At 53.9% G+C, this 18,943-nt stretch overlaps 2 protein-coding genes across 6 annotated transcripts; both read left to right on the top strand.

Annotated features, from left to right (window-relative positions):
* The first annotated feature begins 86 nt into the window (after positions 1-86).
* MRPL2 (mitochondrial ribosomal protein L2) lies at positions 87-3,702 on the top strand. The gene is made up of 7 exons (XM_016212866.2): positions 87-297; positions 1,452-1,620; positions 2,182-2,323; positions 2,436-2,551; positions 2,628-2,738; positions 3,023-3,096; positions 3,453-3,702. The coding sequence occupies exons 1-7, from the start codon at positions 202-204 to the stop codon at positions 3,663-3,665; spliced, it is 921 nt and encodes a 306-aa protein (XP_016068352.2). The 5' UTR covers positions 87-201; the 3' UTR covers positions 3,666-3,702.
* A 472-nt stretch (positions 3,703-4,174) lies between these two features.
* On the top strand, positions 4,175-18,026 carry CUL7 (cullin 7). Of its 5 annotated transcripts, none has more exons than XM_016212814.2 (26): positions 4,175-4,341; positions 5,161-5,748; positions 6,184-6,335; positions 6,476-6,976; positions 7,493-7,631; positions 7,732-7,928; positions 8,207-8,438; positions 8,980-9,217; positions 9,298-9,403; positions 10,401-10,628; positions 10,905-10,995; positions 11,097-11,268; positions 11,436-11,541; positions 11,833-11,928; positions 12,076-12,251; positions 12,590-12,723; positions 13,063-13,236; positions 13,486-13,592; positions 13,680-13,862; positions 14,974-15,134; positions 15,308-15,524; positions 15,634-15,913; positions 16,670-16,815; positions 16,984-17,110; positions 17,190-17,395; positions 17,634-18,026. In XM_016212814.2, the coding sequence occupies exons 2-26, from the start codon at positions 5,169-5,171 to the stop codon at positions 17,955-17,957; spliced, it is 5,073 nt and encodes a 1,690-aa protein (XP_016068300.2). In that variant the 5' UTR covers positions 4,175-4,341; positions 5,161-5,168; the 3' UTR covers positions 17,958-18,026. The 5 variants fall into 5 exon arrangements, with proteins under 5 accessions (XP_016068300.2, XP_016068302.2, XP_016068303.2 ...); XM_016212816.2 differs by having other exon boundaries at positions 4,176-4,341; positions 8,210-8,438; XM_016212815.2 differs by lacking the exon at positions 4,175-4,341 and having other exon boundaries at positions 5,010-5,748.
* Positions 18,027-18,943: the final 917 nt, after the last annotated feature.

Genomic DNA, 18,943 nt, shown 5'->3' with positions numbered 1-18,943 from the left:
GAGCCGCCCGAGGATTGGCTCTAACCACAGGCGGGCACGAAAGGAGGTGTGTATACAGCTTGCTCTTTGGTTTTCCTTCCGCCTCTTTTACGTCATGAGCGAGGGACGGCACACAGAGCCTTTAGCGTCATCCCGGAGCGCCAGGCTGCCTGGCTAAAGGTAATGGTGGTGCGCTGAACTCAGCGGAGCTTGGCTACCCTCATGGCTCTACGAGTCCTGACCCGTGCTCTAGGCTCTCTGAGTCTGACGCCCCTGGGTGCTGCGGCTCCCAGCCCGAGTATGCTCCCGGCCGCCCAGGTAATCCACTTTACCCGGGAATGTGGCTGTTTCTGTTCGGGCTGCCCGAGAAGGGACACCGGGGATAGGCGGGGATGCGAGTCTGCTCATTAGTCACGCAGGCCCGTGACCTTGGATAAGTCTCTCTAATCCTCAGCTTTCTCCTGTATAATTGTTGCTGTCTCACAGGGCCGCTGGATTCCTCAGACGAGATATTGGAGGTACAAGTGCTTTACAGATAACCGGTTGTACGGGTTTCAGTAGTAATTGACATTTACTGGGTGTCTGTCATAAGCCAGGCACAAGTAAAAGAGGTTTTAAATAAGCGAATTCTTTTCAACCATTCTGTAAGTTAGTTATACCTTATATTATTATTCCCATTTTTCATATGCGAAAACTGATAAGCAGCTTAATTAAGGTCATACACCAAATATTTGAGCTAGGCAGTCTGGCTTCAAAGCCTGAGATTATATCATAATGGTTATGACATCGTAACCGTTATAACAACCATTAAGGATGAGATTAGAGAATGCAGGGTGAGATACCAAGAATAGGAGCCTAAGGTGAAGGTATCACATGGTCCCTAGTGGGTGATTAATGAATCACAGTAAAGAGAAATTAAAAGTCTTGCTGTGAACCTCTCTGGCTGATGGTAGAGTTTTGCAGATGCATACTTAAAATTCAAAACCTACTCTGTGAAATCCTGGGAATACAACAGGGAACAAGACAGAATAATCCTGACCCTCCATATCTGAAAAACTCCCAGAAACATAATGCAAATGAGCAAAAGGCATTAATGCTGATGGTGATGCATGGATATGTGGAAGTTACCAGCTCTGGAGAAGAGAATTGTTTAGGGAAGGAAAAGTTTCTTGGAGATGGAGAACTGAGCCAGATTTAGTAGACACACCAAAGAAGAACATTCCATTACAGAAATACTTAAGAGGTAAAAGGATCAAATGAGGACAGGTAATCAATACACACAAACACTTGAATAAACATTCCACACTGGTATTTGTGCAAGCTGTGAAGGATAGAGTTTTTGGACAGCTGGTCTGGGATGCTTCCAGGAGGAAGTGAGCTACAAGCTAAACTTGGTCTCTGCCCTTGCTCTGTTCTATGATGTTTCTCCTTCAGTTAGCTTTCAAGTGAAAGAGATTTATGTTTATCTCTAGGTGACAAACAATGCCCTCTGCCAGCTGCCCTCTACCTCGATGTTGCTCCCCTGCCGCCCAATCCTTACCTCTGTGGCCCTTAGTGCCAAGTTTGTGTCCTGGAAAAGTCGTACCACATACACCACTACACCTTTGAAGAAGAGGAAGTCTGGAGGCCGAGACCACACAGGTGGGAGCAAGGGCAAGAGGATTTAAATGGTAAAGGGAAAAAACATGGTAGGACCCTAGTTCTGTATACTGATACAGGCAGAGGAATATAATTAAAGCACACTTATTGGACTCCTACATATAGTATGTATATAAGAACAAGAGTAGAATACAAAGCAAATAGACAGGTGGTCTGTGCTCCTAAAGACAAGCTAGATCATTGAACACTGGGCATACACAGCAAGTTTCATGAAAGCTTTCTTCACATCCCTAAAAAATTGATAACAGTTGAAATTGAGCACTATTTACATGGCCCTCAGTAAACTTACTGAATTCAGTAATTTGTAGAGAATTTATCTTGAAGTTTTATAAATTCTTGAAGAATTTATCTTATAGTTTTAATAATCATATAATTATGCTTTTACCAATGTCTGTGTGTTTCCCCATCCCCATTTACCCCATTGTGCTATGAAAATTTTTATCATTTTCTGCTTGAGTCATAATGTTTAGAAACACTGCTGTCTGCCCAGGACAGGCCTGTTCATCTGACCTGGGTTATGTCCCCTCACTGTCCTGACCACAGGCCGAATCCGAGTGCATGGTATTGGCGGGGGCCACAAGCAACGTTATCGCATGATTGACTTTCTTCGGTTCCGGCCAGAGCAGGAAACCAAGCCAGGACCATTTGAGGAGAAGGTCATCCTTGTCCGCTATGATCCCTGTAGGCAAGTTCAGGATGTGGGGTGATGATGGTGTGACTGAATGACTGCTCTGTGGCTTTTCAGAAGATATGGGGCTGCCTAGATGGTCTGCTCACCTGTCGCTCACCCTGAACAGGTCAGCAGACATAGCTCTGGTTGCTGGGGGCAGCCGGAAACGCTGGATCATTGCCACAGAAAATATGCAGGCTGGAGATATAATCCTAAATTCCGACCACATAGGCCGAATGGCAGGTGAGAGATAGCCACCGGATGTGTGTGGGCTGGGAGGCTGCAAGGGCTTTGGTACTGATGAAATTCTGTCTTTTAGTTGCTCCTCGGGAAGGAGATGCACATCCTCTTGGGGCCTTGCCTGTGGGGACCCTCATCAACAATGTGGAGAGTGAGCCAGGCCGGGGGGGCCAGTATATCCGAGCTGCAGGTATGAAGTAAGGAGCTGCTTGGGGGGGGGGGGGTGTCTTACAATTTGGAAGGCCAGGTGGTACCCAAGGTCATAATTCTCTGAACCCATGGGCCATATGTGGTCTGGTCCATTGGCAGAGGGAAATAAGGATGAAGTACTAATGTTTTGACCTAAAACTGCATGCATCTGCTCCAGTGTATGTGCCCCTGAAGGACAAAGCAAGGGCAGTATGTGGGGTGCGGCCCCCGTCTGCCCCCCACCTCCTCTGTGGAGGGTGGCAAAGCTGCTTCTCCCTTCCCCAGGGACGTGTGGTGTGCTGCTGCGGAAGGTGAATGGGACAGCCATCATCCAGCTGCCCTCTAAGAGGCAGATGCAGGTGTGTGTGTGGGTACAGGTGGGAGGGATCAGCAAGGGAGGAATTTTTGGAATGTGCCTTTCCCAGCCCACATATCTCCCAGGTGTTTTATGTTAGGAACTGCCCCGAGCTGGGTTTGTCCTTTTGCGCTGTGTGACTAGGAATGCTTACTCAGACTGGCACCATAATGGAATGGAGAACAGTGTCTTTTGTTTTCAATTCCTGTAGGACCTGCACTCAGGTTCAGTTATGTTGCACTTTTCCCTTGTCCTCTCCCCTTCTCTCATTGAGTGTAAGAACCTTCCCAAGAGTCCTGCTCTCAACATTGTCAGGCTCTTTCCTCCCAGGGTGCATTCTCTTCCATCTTTCTGTCTCAGGTGCTGGAAACGTGCATAGCAACAGTAGGCCGAGTATCCAACGTTGATCATAACAAAAGGGTCATTGGCAAGGCTGGGCGGAACCGCTGGCTGGGCAAGAGGCCTTCTAGTGGGCTATGGCACCGAAAGGGGGGCTGGGCTGGCCGAAAGATTCGGCCCCTGCCCCCAATGAAGAGTTATGTGAAGCTGCCTTCAGCTGCTGCCCAGAGCTGATATCCCTGGACTCTTAATAAAATGACCCCCATTTTTATCTGTTACTGGTGTTTTGGGAGGGGAGATGGTACATACTGGACCGGGAGAAAGAAAGGAGCAAACAAGCGTGTGGAGAGAAAGGGACGGACAATATGGGGCAAAGACTGCGGCTGCAAAACCCTCATTTCCAGCCTTCCCCCTTCTCTCAGTTCTTCCTTCATGGGTAATGGAGGGGGGTAATAAACGACCTCCAAGATCTTAGTTCTGACTGGGGAAATGCAGGAGGTACTTCCGGTGGCAGGAGGGAGGACAAAAAGGAAGAGGAAAGGGCGCCGGGAGGAGGAGGTGCCGCGTCGCCGAGGTGGCAACCCGCGGCTCCGCCCCAGCGCTCTCCCAGGGCCCCTAGTTTTCCGCTGGGTACAGCGGAAATGAGCCCAGGCTGTGGGCGGGTGGCACCACCGGCTGGGACCTGCCCCTCCCCAGCCGCTGCAGACCTGCCTGCGCTCGGCGACAGGGCCCGGCCCCGCGCCCCTGCTCGCCACGCCCCCTGCCTGAACGCCCCGCGGAGGCACGCCCCCTTCCACCCCGGGCTCCGGCGGGGCCCAAATCTCCATCAGCCAGCGTCGCCCCCAACGTCGCCGCGCTCCTATCTCAGCGAAGGACAGGCCTCGCGCCAGGACCCCCATCTACTTCTGAGGTGGCCAGAGCCCCGCCGCGGCCCCCTGCCCCTACCCTGGGTTTTCCTCCCTCTAGCCCACCGAGCCTTGCTCCGTACCCGACCTCGCATTCCCCATTCCACTATGCCTCGGGATTCTGGTTTATCTTGCCCAGCCACCTACCCCCACCTTGTTGCACGCGCCCCCTTTTCCCCCCTCCCCAGCTCCTCAGGCCTCAGACCCCGGTCCACCAAGCCTCGCCCGTCACGCACCGGGGCTCCGCACTTTGTCCCGCGCCTCGCGTTGCCCCCACCGGTCTTGCTGCTCCAGTGGCTCCAGTGCCTCCAGTCTTGGGCTCCGGCAGCCCACCAGCCCCCCCTCCCAGCCCATCGCGCCTTGCGCCCTACTCCACCAGTTCTCTTTCCTCTGCGACTCACTCTGTGCTTCAAGCGTTGGAGCTAGCACCGCTTCCCATACAGCTTCCCAAACACACTCCGGTGTCGCTCTCCAGCCACCACTCCCAACACACCCGCTCTGGCGGCGCATACCCCTTTCCGGGGGCTGCCTCCACCTACCTAGGGCCTTGGGATGCCCTTGTAACTCTAAGGCTTCCCACCCCCACCCCCCCTTTCCTACTACTCCAAACCAACCCACTCCAGGCTGCAGGGCCTTAGAGCCCCCTTTTAGCCCCCAAATTTTGTGTTTGCTCAGAACAAACCCCCAGTGTTTCTCTGCTTAGTCCTGGCCCCACCCAGCCCAACAGCTGGTGCCACATTTGCTTTCCCTCTCCTGGATGTGCTTGATTTTCTGACCTACCTCTCACTCTCACTTGCCTGTTCTCTTTTCCTTGTTTGTCCCAGGGGCCAGGATGGTGGAGGAACTCCAATACAGGGAATTCAGAGTGCCCCTGGGGCCTGGCTTGCATGCCTATCCTGATGAGCTGATTCGCCAGCGAGTGGGCCACGATGGGCATCCTGAGTACCAGATCCGCTGGCTCATCCTCAGGCGTGGGGAGGATGGGGAAGGGAGCTCTAGCCAAGTGGACTGCAAGGCCGAGCACATCCTGCTATGGATGTCCAATGATGAGATCTATGCCAACTGCCACAAGATGCTAGGCGAGAATGGCCAAGTTATCTGGCCTTCCCAGGAGACTGCAGGGGAAGCTGGGACTCTGGACAAGTCTGTGCTGGGGGAGATGGAAACCGATGTGAAGTCTCTGATTCAGAGGGCCCTTCGGCAGCTGGAGGAGTGTGTGGGCACCATCCCTCCTGCTCCTCTGCTTCACACTGTCCACGTGCTTAGTGCCTATGCCAGCATTGAGCCCCTCACTGGGGTCTTCAAAGACCCAAGGGTCCTGGACTTGCTCATGCACATGTTGAGTAGTCCCGATTATCAGATTCGCTGGAGCGCGGGCCGGATGATACAAGCCCTGGCCTCCCATGATGCTGGTGAGGAGCAGTGTGGGAGGAAGGGAGAGCAGGAGAGGGGCTGGGTCAGCTTAGGGCCTCACAGGATGTTGTAGCAGGAGCCTCTGACCTCATCAGTACATAAATGATCTGTTGCCCTTCTCTCAGAGTTGGAAGAAAAGGTGAGGAGATAGGTGTATGAACCTCTGCAGAAAGGAAAAACTGAGTCCCCAGGAACCTCATGTTACTTTACTTTTTATGCAAAGGAAGAATTTAGACTTTAGACTCTTGTAGGATATATGTATATATGTGCTTATTCATATATATGAAAAAGCAAGTTTTGGCCTTTGAAGTAAATCATGTCATTGCTAGTGTGTGGTGGAAAAACGATTGGACTGAGGGAGTAGGGGGGTCTGGGAGAGAGGCCTGGGAAGGTTGAGGTTAGGGAGCAGTTACTGATTGGGTTGTGGGTTACAGGGACCAGGACCCAGATCCTTCTGTCACTGAGCCAGCAAGAGGCCATTGAGAAACACCTGGATTTTGACAGCCGCTGTGCTCTGCTGGCTCTGTTTGCACAGGCCACGCTCTCTGAACACCCCATCTCTTTCGAGGGCATTCAGCTGCCACAGGTATTCTGTCAGGGGCGTTGGGGGTGAAGTTATGAAGGTCTATGGACCAGGCCATTACACCTATCTATTATAGAGGACGGTGTGGAGAGAGGGGCTAAAGCTGGACAAAGTGGACATAGGCCAAAAGTTGTGTCCTACAGGTCCCAGGAAGGCTGCTCTTCTCCCTGGTGAAGCGCTATTTGCATGTCACCTCCCTCCTGGACCAGCTGAATGACAGTGCTGCAGAATCTGGAGCCCAAAGCAGCTCTGCTCCCGAGGAGTTGAGTGGGGAGAGGGGTCGGCTGGAGCTGGAATTCAGCATGGCCATGGGCACCCTGATCTCAGAGCTGGTGCAGGCCATGCGCTGGGACTGGGCCTCGAGCAGAGAGGGGCCCTCGGCCCCATCTTCCTGTTCCATCTTCCAGCCCCAGCTGGCAGATGCAGGCCAAGGGCTGCCACCCACTCAGGCCCAGCCCTCCCTCCGGAGGTCAAGGCGGTTTCGCCCTCGCTCTGAGTTTGCAAGTGGCAATACCTATGCCTTGTATGTGCGGGATACGCTGCAACCAGGGATGCGAGTGCGGATGCTGGATGATTTTGAGGAGATCAGCGCTGGGGATGAGGGCGAGTTCCGGCAGAGCAACAATGGTGTGCCCCCTGTGCAGGTGAGCGAGCGCATGGTGGTTGGTGGGACACTGTTAGGGATCTTTTTGGGTGGTGCATAGCTGGGGCTTTCATGCAGAGGGCCCTGGCCGGCCACCCAGGAAGAAAACCCCCAAGAGAATTGAAATCGTCAAAGGGGGGTCTATTGAGAAGGGAGGCTATTTGAAGGGCTGAGAAAACCTGAGTTTAGAAGGCTATGAGGTCAAGAAGACTCCCAGGAGGAACTGATACAGCAAGACTTTCCCAGAGGTGGGGTCAGGGAGACAGATGTTTGAGGTCAGGAGGAAGTACAAGGGCATAAGTCATCAAGGGCAGGTGAGAGGAGAGGCAGAGCCAGTGCCAGTAGAGGAGGGCATCCTGTGTGTGTGCCCATGTTCTCCATATCCCAGTGTTTTGCTATCTAGGGGTTTTTCCAAACCTGGCTAAGGGCTCACCTGAAGTCTCTGTGTCCTCTCGGCCACAGCCAGTTGTTAAGTGAGCTCTATTCCCCTTTCCTCTTTCTTTCCCATGTCTTCCAGGTGCTGTGGGAATCGACTGGCCGCACCTACTGGGTACACTGGCACATGCTGGAGATTCTGGGTTTTGAGGAAGACACTGAGGACATGGTTGAGGCTGAGGAGTACCAGGGGGCAGTGGTCAGTGGAGGCCAGGGTGTAGGTGAGCCCAGAGAGGAAGCTGGAGTAAGCTTTGAGCACAGGAGCAGTGGTCTGGCTGGGTAGGCAGTGCCACCATTGTGCCTTATGATCCATTTCCACAGCCCTGCCCTCCTGGCGATGGAAGCCCATGTCAGAGCTCTATGCCATGCCCTACGTGCTGCCTGAAGACGAGGACACTGAGGAGAGCGAACACCTGACCCAAGCCGAGTGGTGGGAGCTCCTCTTCTTCATCAAGAAGCTGGAGGGACCTGACCATCAGGAGGTTCTCCAGATACTCCAGGAGAACCTGGACGGGGAGGTAGAGCTGGCCTGGAGACACACAGAAGTTGGAGGGCTCCACTGTGAGGGCTGGACTGTGATAGAGCATTTGGAAGGCTCAGAATGGGACGTGGAGGTTAATAGCGTAGGGGCTGCAGGGAAGGGGTCTAAAATATTTGGTGGTATTGGCAAGCTGTTTGGGAGGAGCTAGCTGTCAGCCATGGGAGGTTCAGGATGGAGAAAGTATATGCAAGTCCCCAACCCACCAAGTGCCCTGGAGTCCCCAGGGCTGCCTGCAGTGAGAGCTTCTCCCAATAGCAGATTCTGGATGATGAGATCCTAGCCGAGCTGGCGGTGCCCATGGAGTTGGCCCAAGAGCTGCTACTCGCTTTGCCACAGCGACTCGATGACAGCGCTCTCAGGGACCTGCTCAACTGCCGTGTCTACAGGAAATACGCGCCCGAGGCCCTGGCAGGGCAGCCAGCTTACCCATCCCTGCTGGAAGCCCAGGCCAAGCCTCAGGAATCAGCAGATGCAGCCAGAGTGGAAGGTGGGGCACCAAACAGAGTGGCCTCTAGGAGGGCATGAGTCGAGGAGAGATGTCTGTGCTGATCTTTGTGCAATCCTGTCTGCCAGAGATGGCACCTTAGGGAGAAACTGAAACTTAGAGATGAGCAATGAATGAGAGAAGCAGACATTGGGCTCCCTCCAAATAATGAAGGCGGATGTAAAGTTAGAAAACTGAGAGAGTTTAAAGCCTTCAAAAGCCCACCCTCCACATTTAATTTTTCCTAGTGTAGAGAAAAACAAATTCTTGCATGCTTTTAGATATAGGAAAGTGCTCTGCATTTTGTAGACACGAAGCTCCTTTGCAAATTTAAGGATATAGAATATAAAATTTGTCATGAACCTGTCTTATAAGTATATTATGAGATGTTATGAGATCCCAAAACCTAACTTTTAGGTAAACAAAGCAAGTCAAAAACATTTTTAGGAGAAATTAGGAAACCAGATTGAAAGTTATGAATGTCCTTTTCTGATCCTTGATATCACTAACAGTGGCCAATCCTGTGACTTCCCTTGTCCTGTAGCAAAAGAACCGCTGACACCGTGTCCCAGCAGCCCCCTGCGTCATCTGGTAGAGGGTTACGGGCCAGCTGGGAAAATCATCCTGGACCTGGAGCAAGCCCTCAGGTCAGAGGGAACCCAGGAGAGCGAGGTCAGGTCACTGCTGCTGCTGCTGCAGCGGCAGCCCCAGCCCTTCCTGGTGCTGATGCAGAGCCTCGACACTCCAGCCGCCAACAAGGCCCTGCACCTGGCTATTCTGAGGTGATGGGGCAGTGAGGTGGGGTGGGCAAAGGGGTCCCCGAGGCTTGCTGCACACCTCTCCTCCCACTCCTGCTCCCCAGAATCCTGATACGGCTGGTGGACTTCCCTGAGGCGCTGCTGCTCCCCTGGCACGAGGCCATGGATGCCTGCATGGCCTGCCTGCGGTCCCCAGACACTGACCGAGAGGTACCCCTGCCTGCTCTGGGGGGATGCTGAAGGCAGAGGATGCAAGGCAGCCTCTGATAAGGCAGACCTCCTGGGTGGGCTCTGAAGGGCACAGTGGAGCTTTGTGCCCTTGGTATGGGTTTTGTTTTTAAAATTGAATTTTATTTCTTTAAATAGGTAATACATTCACACAGTTCACAAGTCAAAACGATGTAGCAAAGTATACATTGAGAATTCTCACTCCCACCTAAATCTGTTTTCCCAGTGCCCCCCACACACCCCTCAGTGGTAACCGCTTTATTAATTTATATATCCTTCCTACGTTACCTTACACAGATGTAAACAAACCCAAATGTATGATCTTATTTGCCATCTCTTTTTTTACACCAAAGGTTATATCCATATCACATTAAGAGCCTCAGTGGCTCCCATTTGGTTGGGCCTGTTGGGGATAATGGAGGCAGCGGGGACTGTCACATCCAGGGCCCCCTGCCACAAAGACACCCTGGACACAGAAGGCTTGGGAAGGAGGAGTCAGCGTGGTGTCAGTGGCTGTCTGCAGTATTCACCTGTGGCTGTTACCCAGGTTTTAGTTTCCGAGGTGGACTCACTGAGTGTGCACACACACATCTGGTCCCTCTCAGCCCTCTCCCTGCTAACAGGTGTTTGTTTAGTGCCCAAGGATCTCAAAATGCAGCCCCACAGCTGGCTCTTGGGACAGCTGGACCTGAAAAAAACAAGCTGGGGTGCTCTCTGCACCTATTGAAAACAATCAGAAGTCTAGAACCCCAGGGGGGCAGGGCATCTCCTGGCTTTTCCATTTCAGTTTGTCTTTGGTTCTCTCACTCCACCCAGCCCTCGTGACTCCCCCATCCCTGTCCTTTTACTTCCTCACTCTCTTCTTCACTCTAATGGCCCCAGTACCCAGTACCCAGTGGGTATATAGTAAACACTACTGCAGATGACCTTGTGGCCTGTGCCTTGTCCCTTTGATTCACCTCCCCTGCCCCCACCCCAGGTGCTCCAGGAACTGATCTTCTTCCTGCACCACCTGGCCTCAGTGAGCAGGGACTATGCCGTGGTGCTGAATCAGCTGGGAGCCCGAGATGCCATCTCCAAGGCCCTGGAAAAGCACCTGGGAAAGCTGGATATGGCCCAAGAACTGCGGGATATGGTGTTCAAGTGTGAGAAGCATGCCCATCTCTACCGGAAACTCACCACCAACATCCTGGGAGGCTGTATTCAGGTCAGGAGGAAGGACGGGAAGCTGTGGGTTCACAGCCGGGTAAGGATAGGAAACCTGAGCAGTGGAGGGGAGAGGGCTGTGTTTCTGAAGTTGGAAAAGGCAGGTGAGTCTAGTAAAGCTGGGGTCGTTTGTTCTCTGCACCTCTGCCCCATGTGCCCTCTGTCAGTGTTATGGAGGAATCCCATTGCTGCTGGGTCTTTTCTCCAGCGTGGTTCTGTGTTTCTTCGTGTTCCTCCTTCCTCTTTGTGCCCCTTCTCTCTGATGTTCTGACTGCAGATGGTGCTGGGTCAGATCGAAGACCACAGGCGAACCCACCGACCCATCAACATCCCCTTCTTTGACGTGTTTCTCAGATATCTGTGCCAGGGTTCGTGTCTGTCCCCACATTACTCCATGTCCCCATACCTATGTCTGTTTTCCCTCCACACCTGCCAGGCTCTGACCACCACCCTTTGCCACTGCCCCCAGGCTCCAGTGTGGAAGTGAAGGAGGACAAGTGCTGGGAGAAGGTGGAGGTGTCCTCCAACCCGCACCGGGCCGGCAAGCTCACCGACCGCAACCCTAAGACCTACTGGGAGTCCAACGGCAGCACTGGCTCCCACTACATCACCTTGCACATGCACCAGGGCATCCTCATCAGGTAACAGTCTCCATGCACATGCGTGGCCACACCTCCACTTGCTCACAATTCCTGTGTTTGTCTTGGGGGAAGCACCACCTTCGTGAACATGACCAGAATCCCCTTCGCTCTGTCTACAAGGATATGACTGGTTCCAGTTCCAACTGGTTCCTCTTCTCTGTTCCCAGGCAGCTGACTCTGCTGGTGGCTGGTGAAGACTCGAGTTACATGCCAGCCAGGGTGGTGGTGTTTGGGGGCGACAGCACCAGCTCTCTTAACACAGAACTCAACTCGGTAGGGACCCCTGTACTATTAGACCACCTCTCACAGAATCAACCTTCCTGCCTAGACTCCTACATTCCTCCCTGTCTTGCACCCCATAGAAAGTAGAGTCCTTTATCCTTGTGCTTATGTTAGGGCATCAGGCCCTGAACAGTGAGGGTGGCATTAGCACCCTTTCTTCAGGATCCCACACATCCCTGCTCTGGGGAAGGGAAGGATATAGCGAGGGGACAGGAACAGACTTTGTGCTCTCAGCACTCATCCACACATATGGAAGTGACAGCCTTTTCTGCCCCCCGCAAGGTCAATGTGATGCCCTCCGCCAGCCGGGTGATCCTCCTGGAGAACCTGAACCGCTTCTGGCCCATCATCCAGATCCGCATAAAGCGCTGCCAGCAGGTAGGGCCCTGTAACTTGTAGATCTTGGGCCAGAGCTCCAGCCTGGGTTGTGGGCAGCTCCAGGGGTGAGGCATGAGGGTGTGGCTGACTCCAGTCCATCCTGAAGAGACTGTGGACCAGGCGAAAACAGGCTTGTGTGCCTTGCAGGGCGGCATTGACACGCGCATTCGAGGGTTGGAGGTCCTGGGCCCCAAGCCCACCTTCTGGCCAGTGTTCCGGGAGCAGCTCTGTCGTCACACACGCCTCTTTTACATGGTTCGGGCGCAGGCCTGGAGCCAGGACATCGCAGAGGACCGCAGGAGTCTCCTGCACCTGAGTTCTAGGTGTGTGCGAGCATGTGTGCATGCCTGAGTATGTGTGAAAGGTGGGACTATTACAGAGGCTGCTGGGCAGGTTCTACGGGGGGCATAAGAGAAAGTTAACATGCTTGGGGAGGGGCTGGAGTGTTCTGCAGTCTGGGGAGGGAAGGAAAAAATAAAGATGAGATTTCTCTGGTGGGCTGGTAGTGGAATGTGCCAGTTAACATTTGGTGAGCTCTCAAGTACCGAGTAGAGATTTGGTCTGGTTGCTGGGGATGAGCCGGCAGTCTGAGTCTGGGTGGACACTGGGGTCACTTACACCTCGAGCCCCTGACACTGTCCTGCTTCATTCTCACCCCCAGACTCAATGGGGCTCTGCGCCAGGAGCAGAATTTTGCTGATCACTTCCTCCCTGACAACGAAGCTGCCCAGGCGCTGGGCAAGACCTGCTGGGAGGCCCTGGTCAGCCCCCTGGTGCAGAACATCACCTCCCCCGGTAACTGTCCGACCCCTGGCCCCTTTACCATCCCGTTGTTGGCCTCAGTAACCGGCCTCTTCTTGCTCTATCCTGGAGCCACCTGGGTTATTCTCTTGACCCTTTTGGGACCTGCGCATTTGTTTGGTACCCCAGTGCCCCTCTTCTCACAACCCAGGGGCCACCTCCTTTCCGATGTCTCTCAGGTGCCAGCCGATACTATAGAGATCAGGAGGGGCCTTGCTATCTCCCTTCCCCATGTCGTCCTGTTTAGTTGCTTCCTCCACGCTCCAGTCCAGCCAGCCTCTCCCTCTGCCCTGGAGACATGCCCTGCCTTGGCTTGTTTTTCTTGACCTCTAGATGAAGACGGTATTAGTCCCCTGGGCTGGCTGCTGGACCAGTACCTCGAGTGTCGGGACAACCCTCAGAGCCGTGCGGCAGCTTTCTCCTCGAGGGTGCGCCGCCTCACCCACCTGCTGGTGCACGTAGAGCCCTGTGAGGTGCCCACTGCGGTGGTGGCCACTCCTCGGCCCAGTGAGTACCGGGGGATTCAGACAAGAGCTTGGCAGGGGCATTGCCTGTGTGCCCCCACTCACATACTAGTTTCTGCCCCTCCTCACCCTACCCCTCCCTATGTGCTCAGCCTATTCATCTTCCAAGTGTATGTCACACCCACCCAGGAGCATCATTTGGGAGGGCAACATATCAGGAATGGGCTCAGCCTTGAATGGGAACCCAGGAGCCGAAGGGCTGCCCCGCCCTTGCCCCTCTCTGTCTCCACAGAGGGCAGAAACAGAAGCCACGACTGGAGCTCCCTGGCTACCCAGGGGCTTCCCAGCAGCATCATGAAAAACCTGACCCGCTGTTGGCAGGCGGCGGTGGAGGAGCAGGTGGGCAGGCGCAGGGGCGGGGGGGAGGGCGAAACTGCAGTGGTAGCCTGTTGGGTCGCCTCCTCACGCCGCTGCCCCTTCCCCCAGGTGAACAGCTTTCTGACCTCACACTGGCAGGATGATGACTTTGTGCCAAGCTACTGTGAGCACTTTAATAATCTGCAGACATCAAGCTCAGAGCTGTTTGGGCCACGGGCCGCCTTCTTGCTGGCGCTGCAGAATGGCTGTGCTGGGGCCTTTCTGAAGCTCCCTTTTCTCAAAGCTGCCCACGTAAGCCTCCCACCCTCACCTCAGCCCTGGGCCTCTTCCCACAGACCCTCCTTTCCCCACCTTCACAAAATGGCCCACCGTTCCACTCCCATTTAGCAAGCAACAGGTATTGGTATATAACCATGTTATCAAAAATTCAAAGAAAAAAACAGTGACCTGCAGCATGCCATCCTAATATATCTTGATATACTTTCTCCTATTTGAATGTATGATTTAACAATTTACTCACAAGTAGCTAAGATGCTTTATCCTGTTTTCCTTGATCATTACATTAAAAGCCTTTTCCAGTGTTGCTATTTGCCCTCATTTTTTCTTTGTGCATAAATTCCATCTAATGGATGAACTATGATTTACTCCTTCATTCCTGTCATCCCATAAATATTTAACAAGCGCTTAAAATGTGTCAGGCACTGTGATAAGAGCTGAAGATAGACGAAGCCCCTCCCCTCAACAATTTACAGCCTTCTAGGGAAGACACAGAGTTTAGCAAATGATAAATAAACTAAAATGTAACTAGCTCACTGGTAAGCAGAGAACAGTTCAGTGGGAAGGTGAGGCAGCAGCTACCTGAGTTGCTTCTGGTAATTCTGTTTCATCAGTATTGCTGCAGAGTTACCATCTTTATGCACATAACTTATTTCCTCATGTTAAAGTCTTATTGTTAGCCCTGGCCGGTGTGGCTCAGTTAGGCGTCTTCCTGTACACAGAAAGGTTTCCAGTTTGATTCCTGTTAAGGGCACATACTTGGGTTTCCAGCTCATTCCCAAGTGGGGGGGCATGCAGGAGGCAGCCCATCCATGTTTCACTCTCACATCAATGTTTTTCTCTCTCCCTCTCTCTCTCTAAAAATCACAAAGAAATATTTTAAAAATAAAAAGTAAATTATTATTAGTTTGACTTTTAGACATGCTCAACATGAAAAAACACTTCGTAATTGTAAATATTGTGGATTTGCACAATTGTTAATGACTTTGTGAAAGAGTTTTATGAAGGTGTTGACCAGTTTTTGAAGCTTTGAGCATTCATATCTGCTGTGTCAGACCTTCCTCACTGCTCCCACTCACCTCCACTCGCCCATTCACTGTTTTCCTGTGCTGTTCCCACTGCCCAGGTGAGTGAACAGTTTGCCCGGCACATTGACCAGGGGATCCAGGGCAGCCGGATTGGTGGGGCCCGGGAAATGGAAATGCTGGCGCAATTGCAGCGATGCCTGGAAACTGTCCTGATTTTCTCTGGCCTGGAAATAGCCACCACCTTTGAGCATTACTACCAGTGAGTATGAACTTAGGGAGTGGGAGGTGGGGGCAGGCAGGATGACAGGGGCAGGGCCAGCTTGCCGGTCCTGGGAGTCTGGGGTCCAGGCAAGCTGGAGGCCTGGAGCAGGAGGCGGCTGGGCCATGCCGAGTGCCCACACCAAGGTTAGGCCTGGGCTGTGTGTGCTGCAGGCACTACATGTCAGACCGTCTCCTGAGCCTGGGTTCGAGCTGGCTGGAGGGGGCCGTGCTGGAGCAGATCGGTCCCTGTTTCCCCAACCGCCTGCCCCAGCAGATGCTGCGGAGCCTGAGCACCTCTGAGGAGCTGCAGCGCCAGTTCCACGTCTACCAGCTCCAGCGGCTCGATCAGGAGCTCCTAAAGCTGGAGGACACAGAGAAGAAAATACAGGTGGGTGCCAGGGAAGAGATTAGCAAATGGGAGGCTGGGTAAGAAGAGTGGCACGGAGCAGACCAGAGGAGGCCTGCTGGCTTTTGGGACCCCTGTGCTCCTTCTTCAGGTGGGCCATGAGGCCAGTGGCAAGGAGCATGAGAGAGCGTGCAAAGAGGAGGCCGAGGATGCTGGGGCGGCAGCAGCCGCAGATGTGACGGAGGAAGAGGAGGAGGAGGAGGAGGAGGAGGGCCTCTACTATGAAGGGGCAATGCCAAAAGTGTCTGTGCTAGTCTTGTCACCACGCTGCTGGCCCATTGCCTCCATTCGCCACACACTGAACCCCAGAACCTGCCTGCCCTCCTACCTGAGGGGCACTTTGAACCGATACTCCAACTTCTACAACAGGAGTGAGGAGCGGGGCAAAGAGAATGGGGGGCTGGGAAGAGGTTGGGATACTGGGGAAGAACCTGGGGTTGGAAGCCTCAATGGGGTAGATTTGAGAAGAAAGAGCAGGAGCTTAGGTTTGGGGTGTGGGTGGGGGTATCAGGCACCAGATCCCCAGCCTATTGCCTTTTCTGTCCTTAAAATAAGACCCTGGACTCTTTGTGGGTGGTGAGGACGATAGAGGCAGGAGGCACCTGAGGCCACCAGAAAGGGTTCTGTCTCCCTCTCAGTGGCAGGTGCCTGGCTCCTGGTTGGTCACTGTAACCTGAGCTCCCCGATGGTGACTGATCCTGGGCTGGGCAAGCGATAAAGGAGGGGGAAGGGAAATCAGACCTACCCTCAGGGAGTCCCAGACTAACAGGAGAGACATTGTCCTCTCTCTCAGGGATATTCCAGTCCATGAGAGCCCCTGCCTTCCTTACTTCACAGTTTTGTCTCCCTAAAAAAAATGGGGAATTCCTTGAAGGCACTGATCAGAGCCTGCCTGGTACAGGGCTAGGCACCAGTGGGCTCCCAGATGCCTGAAGCTCATCTGGGAGGCAGCAGAGAAGGCTGAGCTCTGGAACGCTGGGGCCAGGAACCAGTGTCCACAAATGCTGGGCCGCAGGCTCCTTGACTAGCGGGGCCAAAGCCCAACCAGTGGTGCACCCTCACCAGCTCCGATTTCCTCCTTTTCCTGCTCTTTGTCTCCCTCTCTCCTCTTTCCTGATCCTTCTCAGGTCAGAGCTACCCTGCCCTAGAGCAGGGCCCGCAGAGGCGGCTGCAGTGGACATGGCTGGGCCGGGCTGTGGTGCAGTTTGGGGACCTGACCCTGCATGTGTCTACTGTGCAGATGTGGCTGCTGCTGTATCTCAACGACCGGAAGGTGGCGCAGCTGTCTTCCTCCCTGCTCTCTCCCACCTCCTCTCACCTTTCTTCCTAAACTTTGTTGGACTCCTGTCCTCCTTCCCCCCACCCTCTCCACCCCACCCCTTGGGCACTACATGTCAGACCGTCTTGGGAAAGCCCTGAATGTTCCCTCCTCATCTCTAAGGCGGTCTCCGTGGAGAGTCTGCTGGCACTCTCGGGGCTCTCTGCAGACATGCTGAATCAGGCGATTGGACTTCTCACCTCTTCAAGAGGCCCCCTGGACCTTCATGAGCAAAAGGATGTCCCAGGAGGTATGTACTTAGGGCAGAGGGGCCTGAGCCAGGCCAGCCTGGTTGTGGGCCGCCTGACCGAGTGACGTGCTTATTGCAGGTGTGCTCAAGATTCGAGATGACAGCCAGGAGCCCAGGCCAAGGTGGGGCACCGAGTGGCTCATCCCACCTCAGACGTACCTGAAAGCTGAGGATGAAGAGGGCCGGAACCTGGAGAAGAGACGGAACCTTCTGAACTGCCTCATTGTCCGAATCCTCAAGGCCCATGGGGAAAAGGGGCTGCACATTGACCAGCTTGTCTGTCTGGTAGGCCAGGGTGGGCAGTGGGTGAGGGAGCTTTGGGGTCGGGGGCGCAGTCCACAGAGGGAGGTGGGTCCACATTTGAAGCCTCTGGTTCACTATGGTGCCTGTGAGGGTTGAGGTTGGCGTGTACCTGGCGTCCTTAGAGTTCATTGCCCTGGCAGCATGTGCTTGGAGTGGAAGCTAGATGTGGGGTGAGCTGGGTGTCTCTGACCTGTTGTTCCCCCTTCCTTCTCCATATAAGGTGCTGGAGGCTTGGCAGAAGGGCCCATGTCCCCCCAGGGGTTTGGTCAGTGGCCTTGGTAGGGGATCTGCCTGCAGCAGTACCGATGTCCTGTCCTGCATCCTGCACCTCCTGGGCAAGGGCACGGTGAGACGCCATGATGATCGGCCCCAGATGCTGTCCTATGCAGTTCCTGTGACTGTGATGGAGCCTCACACTGAGTCCCTGAATCCGGGCTCCTCAGGCCCCAACCCACCCCTTACCTTCCACACCCTGCAGATTCGATCTCGGGGTGTACCCTATGCCTCATGCACCGTTACCCAGAGCTTTTCTACTTTTCGGTAGTCCTGGAGATGGGATCAGGCTAGGCAGGGCTGGGGCTTTCTACAGAAATAAAATGCAGGAGTTGGAGTATGTGGCCTGTGTGGTGACTGCTAGGGATCTGACAGGCGGGGTGGGAGAGGGGGCTTGCTGTCTAGAAGGGAAGAAAAGTCCTCTGGCTCAGAGGCTGTCTCATGCCATCTGCTCCTAGGGTGAGGATGACACCACGGGAGAAAGGTGGACGGAGTTGGGAGGGACTTAATATCCCCCTCAGCAGGGGATTAAGTGGACAGGGATGGATCCCCACCCCTTCTCAGAGGGTATATAGGCCGAAGTGCTTTCACCTGGCAGGCTAGAGGCTCAAGCCCATCTTGCTACATGCTGGACAGAATGTAACTTGGGCAGATTATCAAGCAGGGCTCCATTTTCCTTCTTTGTGGAATTGGACCAGTCACTGTGGGATTCTGAGAGCAGTGGGTGTGGGAGCACTTGACATGGGGAAGATTTTGCCAGTGGCCACCACACCCAGCAGTGAGTGCACCTTCCTTAGGTAAGGCTGACAAAGGGAAGCTGAGATAAAAGACTCTTGCAGGCACCCAGAAATCTGAATGTGTGCCCTGTCCAGAATCTTTAGGATCTGGGTTGGAAGCAGACCTAGATGGAACTGCAACTCCCATGAGCTCCTCCTCATTGCCCCTCTTCTGGCTGTGCAGAGCTGCCCACTGTCACCGAAGGCAGAGCCCAGCTAGCCCCATAGGCAGGCCTGTGCTGCTATGATTCACTCTCCTGGCACCACCCATACTGAGGCAGCGTGGGTCAGGCGAGGTGACCTGGTGCCAGGAGTGGAGCTCTGCTTCTTGCCTCTTGGCAAGGGCCATTAGGGGAGAAGGGAAGGAGTGACCCAGGCATCTTGAGTCCATGGTTCTTGGAGCTGAGAAGTGACTAGGAGAAAGCTACAGAAGAAAAGAGGCAAATCAAGGGGTGGAGTGGAGGGGTGAGTCGGGTGGTGA

Source organism: Miniopterus natalensis, chromosome 5 (assembly GCF_054644295.1).
Source record: "Miniopterus natalensis isolate mMinNat1 chromosome 5, mMinNat1.hap1, whole genome shotgun sequence".
In the NCBI taxonomy this organism is placed as follows: domain Eukaryota; kingdom Metazoa; phylum Chordata; class Mammalia; order Chiroptera; family Miniopteridae; genus Miniopterus; species Miniopterus natalensis.
Note: the sequence above shows the minus strand (reverse complement) of the source record. Positions and strands in the feature narration are given on the sequence as shown.

What these genes read in the sequence shown, in the direction of transcription:
- MRPL2 (XM_016212866.2), top strand. Translation starts at nt 202, where the DNA reads ATGGCTCTACGAGTCCTGACCCGTGCTCTAGGCTCTCTGAGTCTGACG. An exon ending in GTATGCTCCCGGCCGCCCAG is followed by an intron (nt 298 to 1,451) that starts GTAATCCACTTT and finishes GTTTATCTCTAG; the next exon opens with GTGACAAACAATGCCCTCTG. An exon ending in CCAGTATATCCGAGCTGCAG is followed by an intron (nt 2,739 to 3,022) that starts GTATGAAGTAAG and finishes TCCCTTCCCCAG; the next exon opens with GGACGTGTGGTGTGCTGCTG.
- CUL7 (XM_016212814.2), top strand. Translation starts at nt 5,169, where the DNA reads ATGGTGGAGGAACTCCAATACAGGGAATTCAGAGTGCCCCTGGGGCCT. An exon ending in CAGTGGAGGCCAGGGTGTAG is followed by an intron (nt 7,632 to 7,731) that starts GTGAGCCCAGAG and finishes CCATTTCCACAG; the next exon opens with CCCTGCCCTCCTGGCGATGG. An exon ending in CACCAGGGCATCCTCATCAG is followed by an intron (nt 11,269 to 11,435) that starts GTAACAGTCTCC and finishes CTCTGTTCCCAG; the next exon opens with GCAGCTGACTCTGCTGGTGG.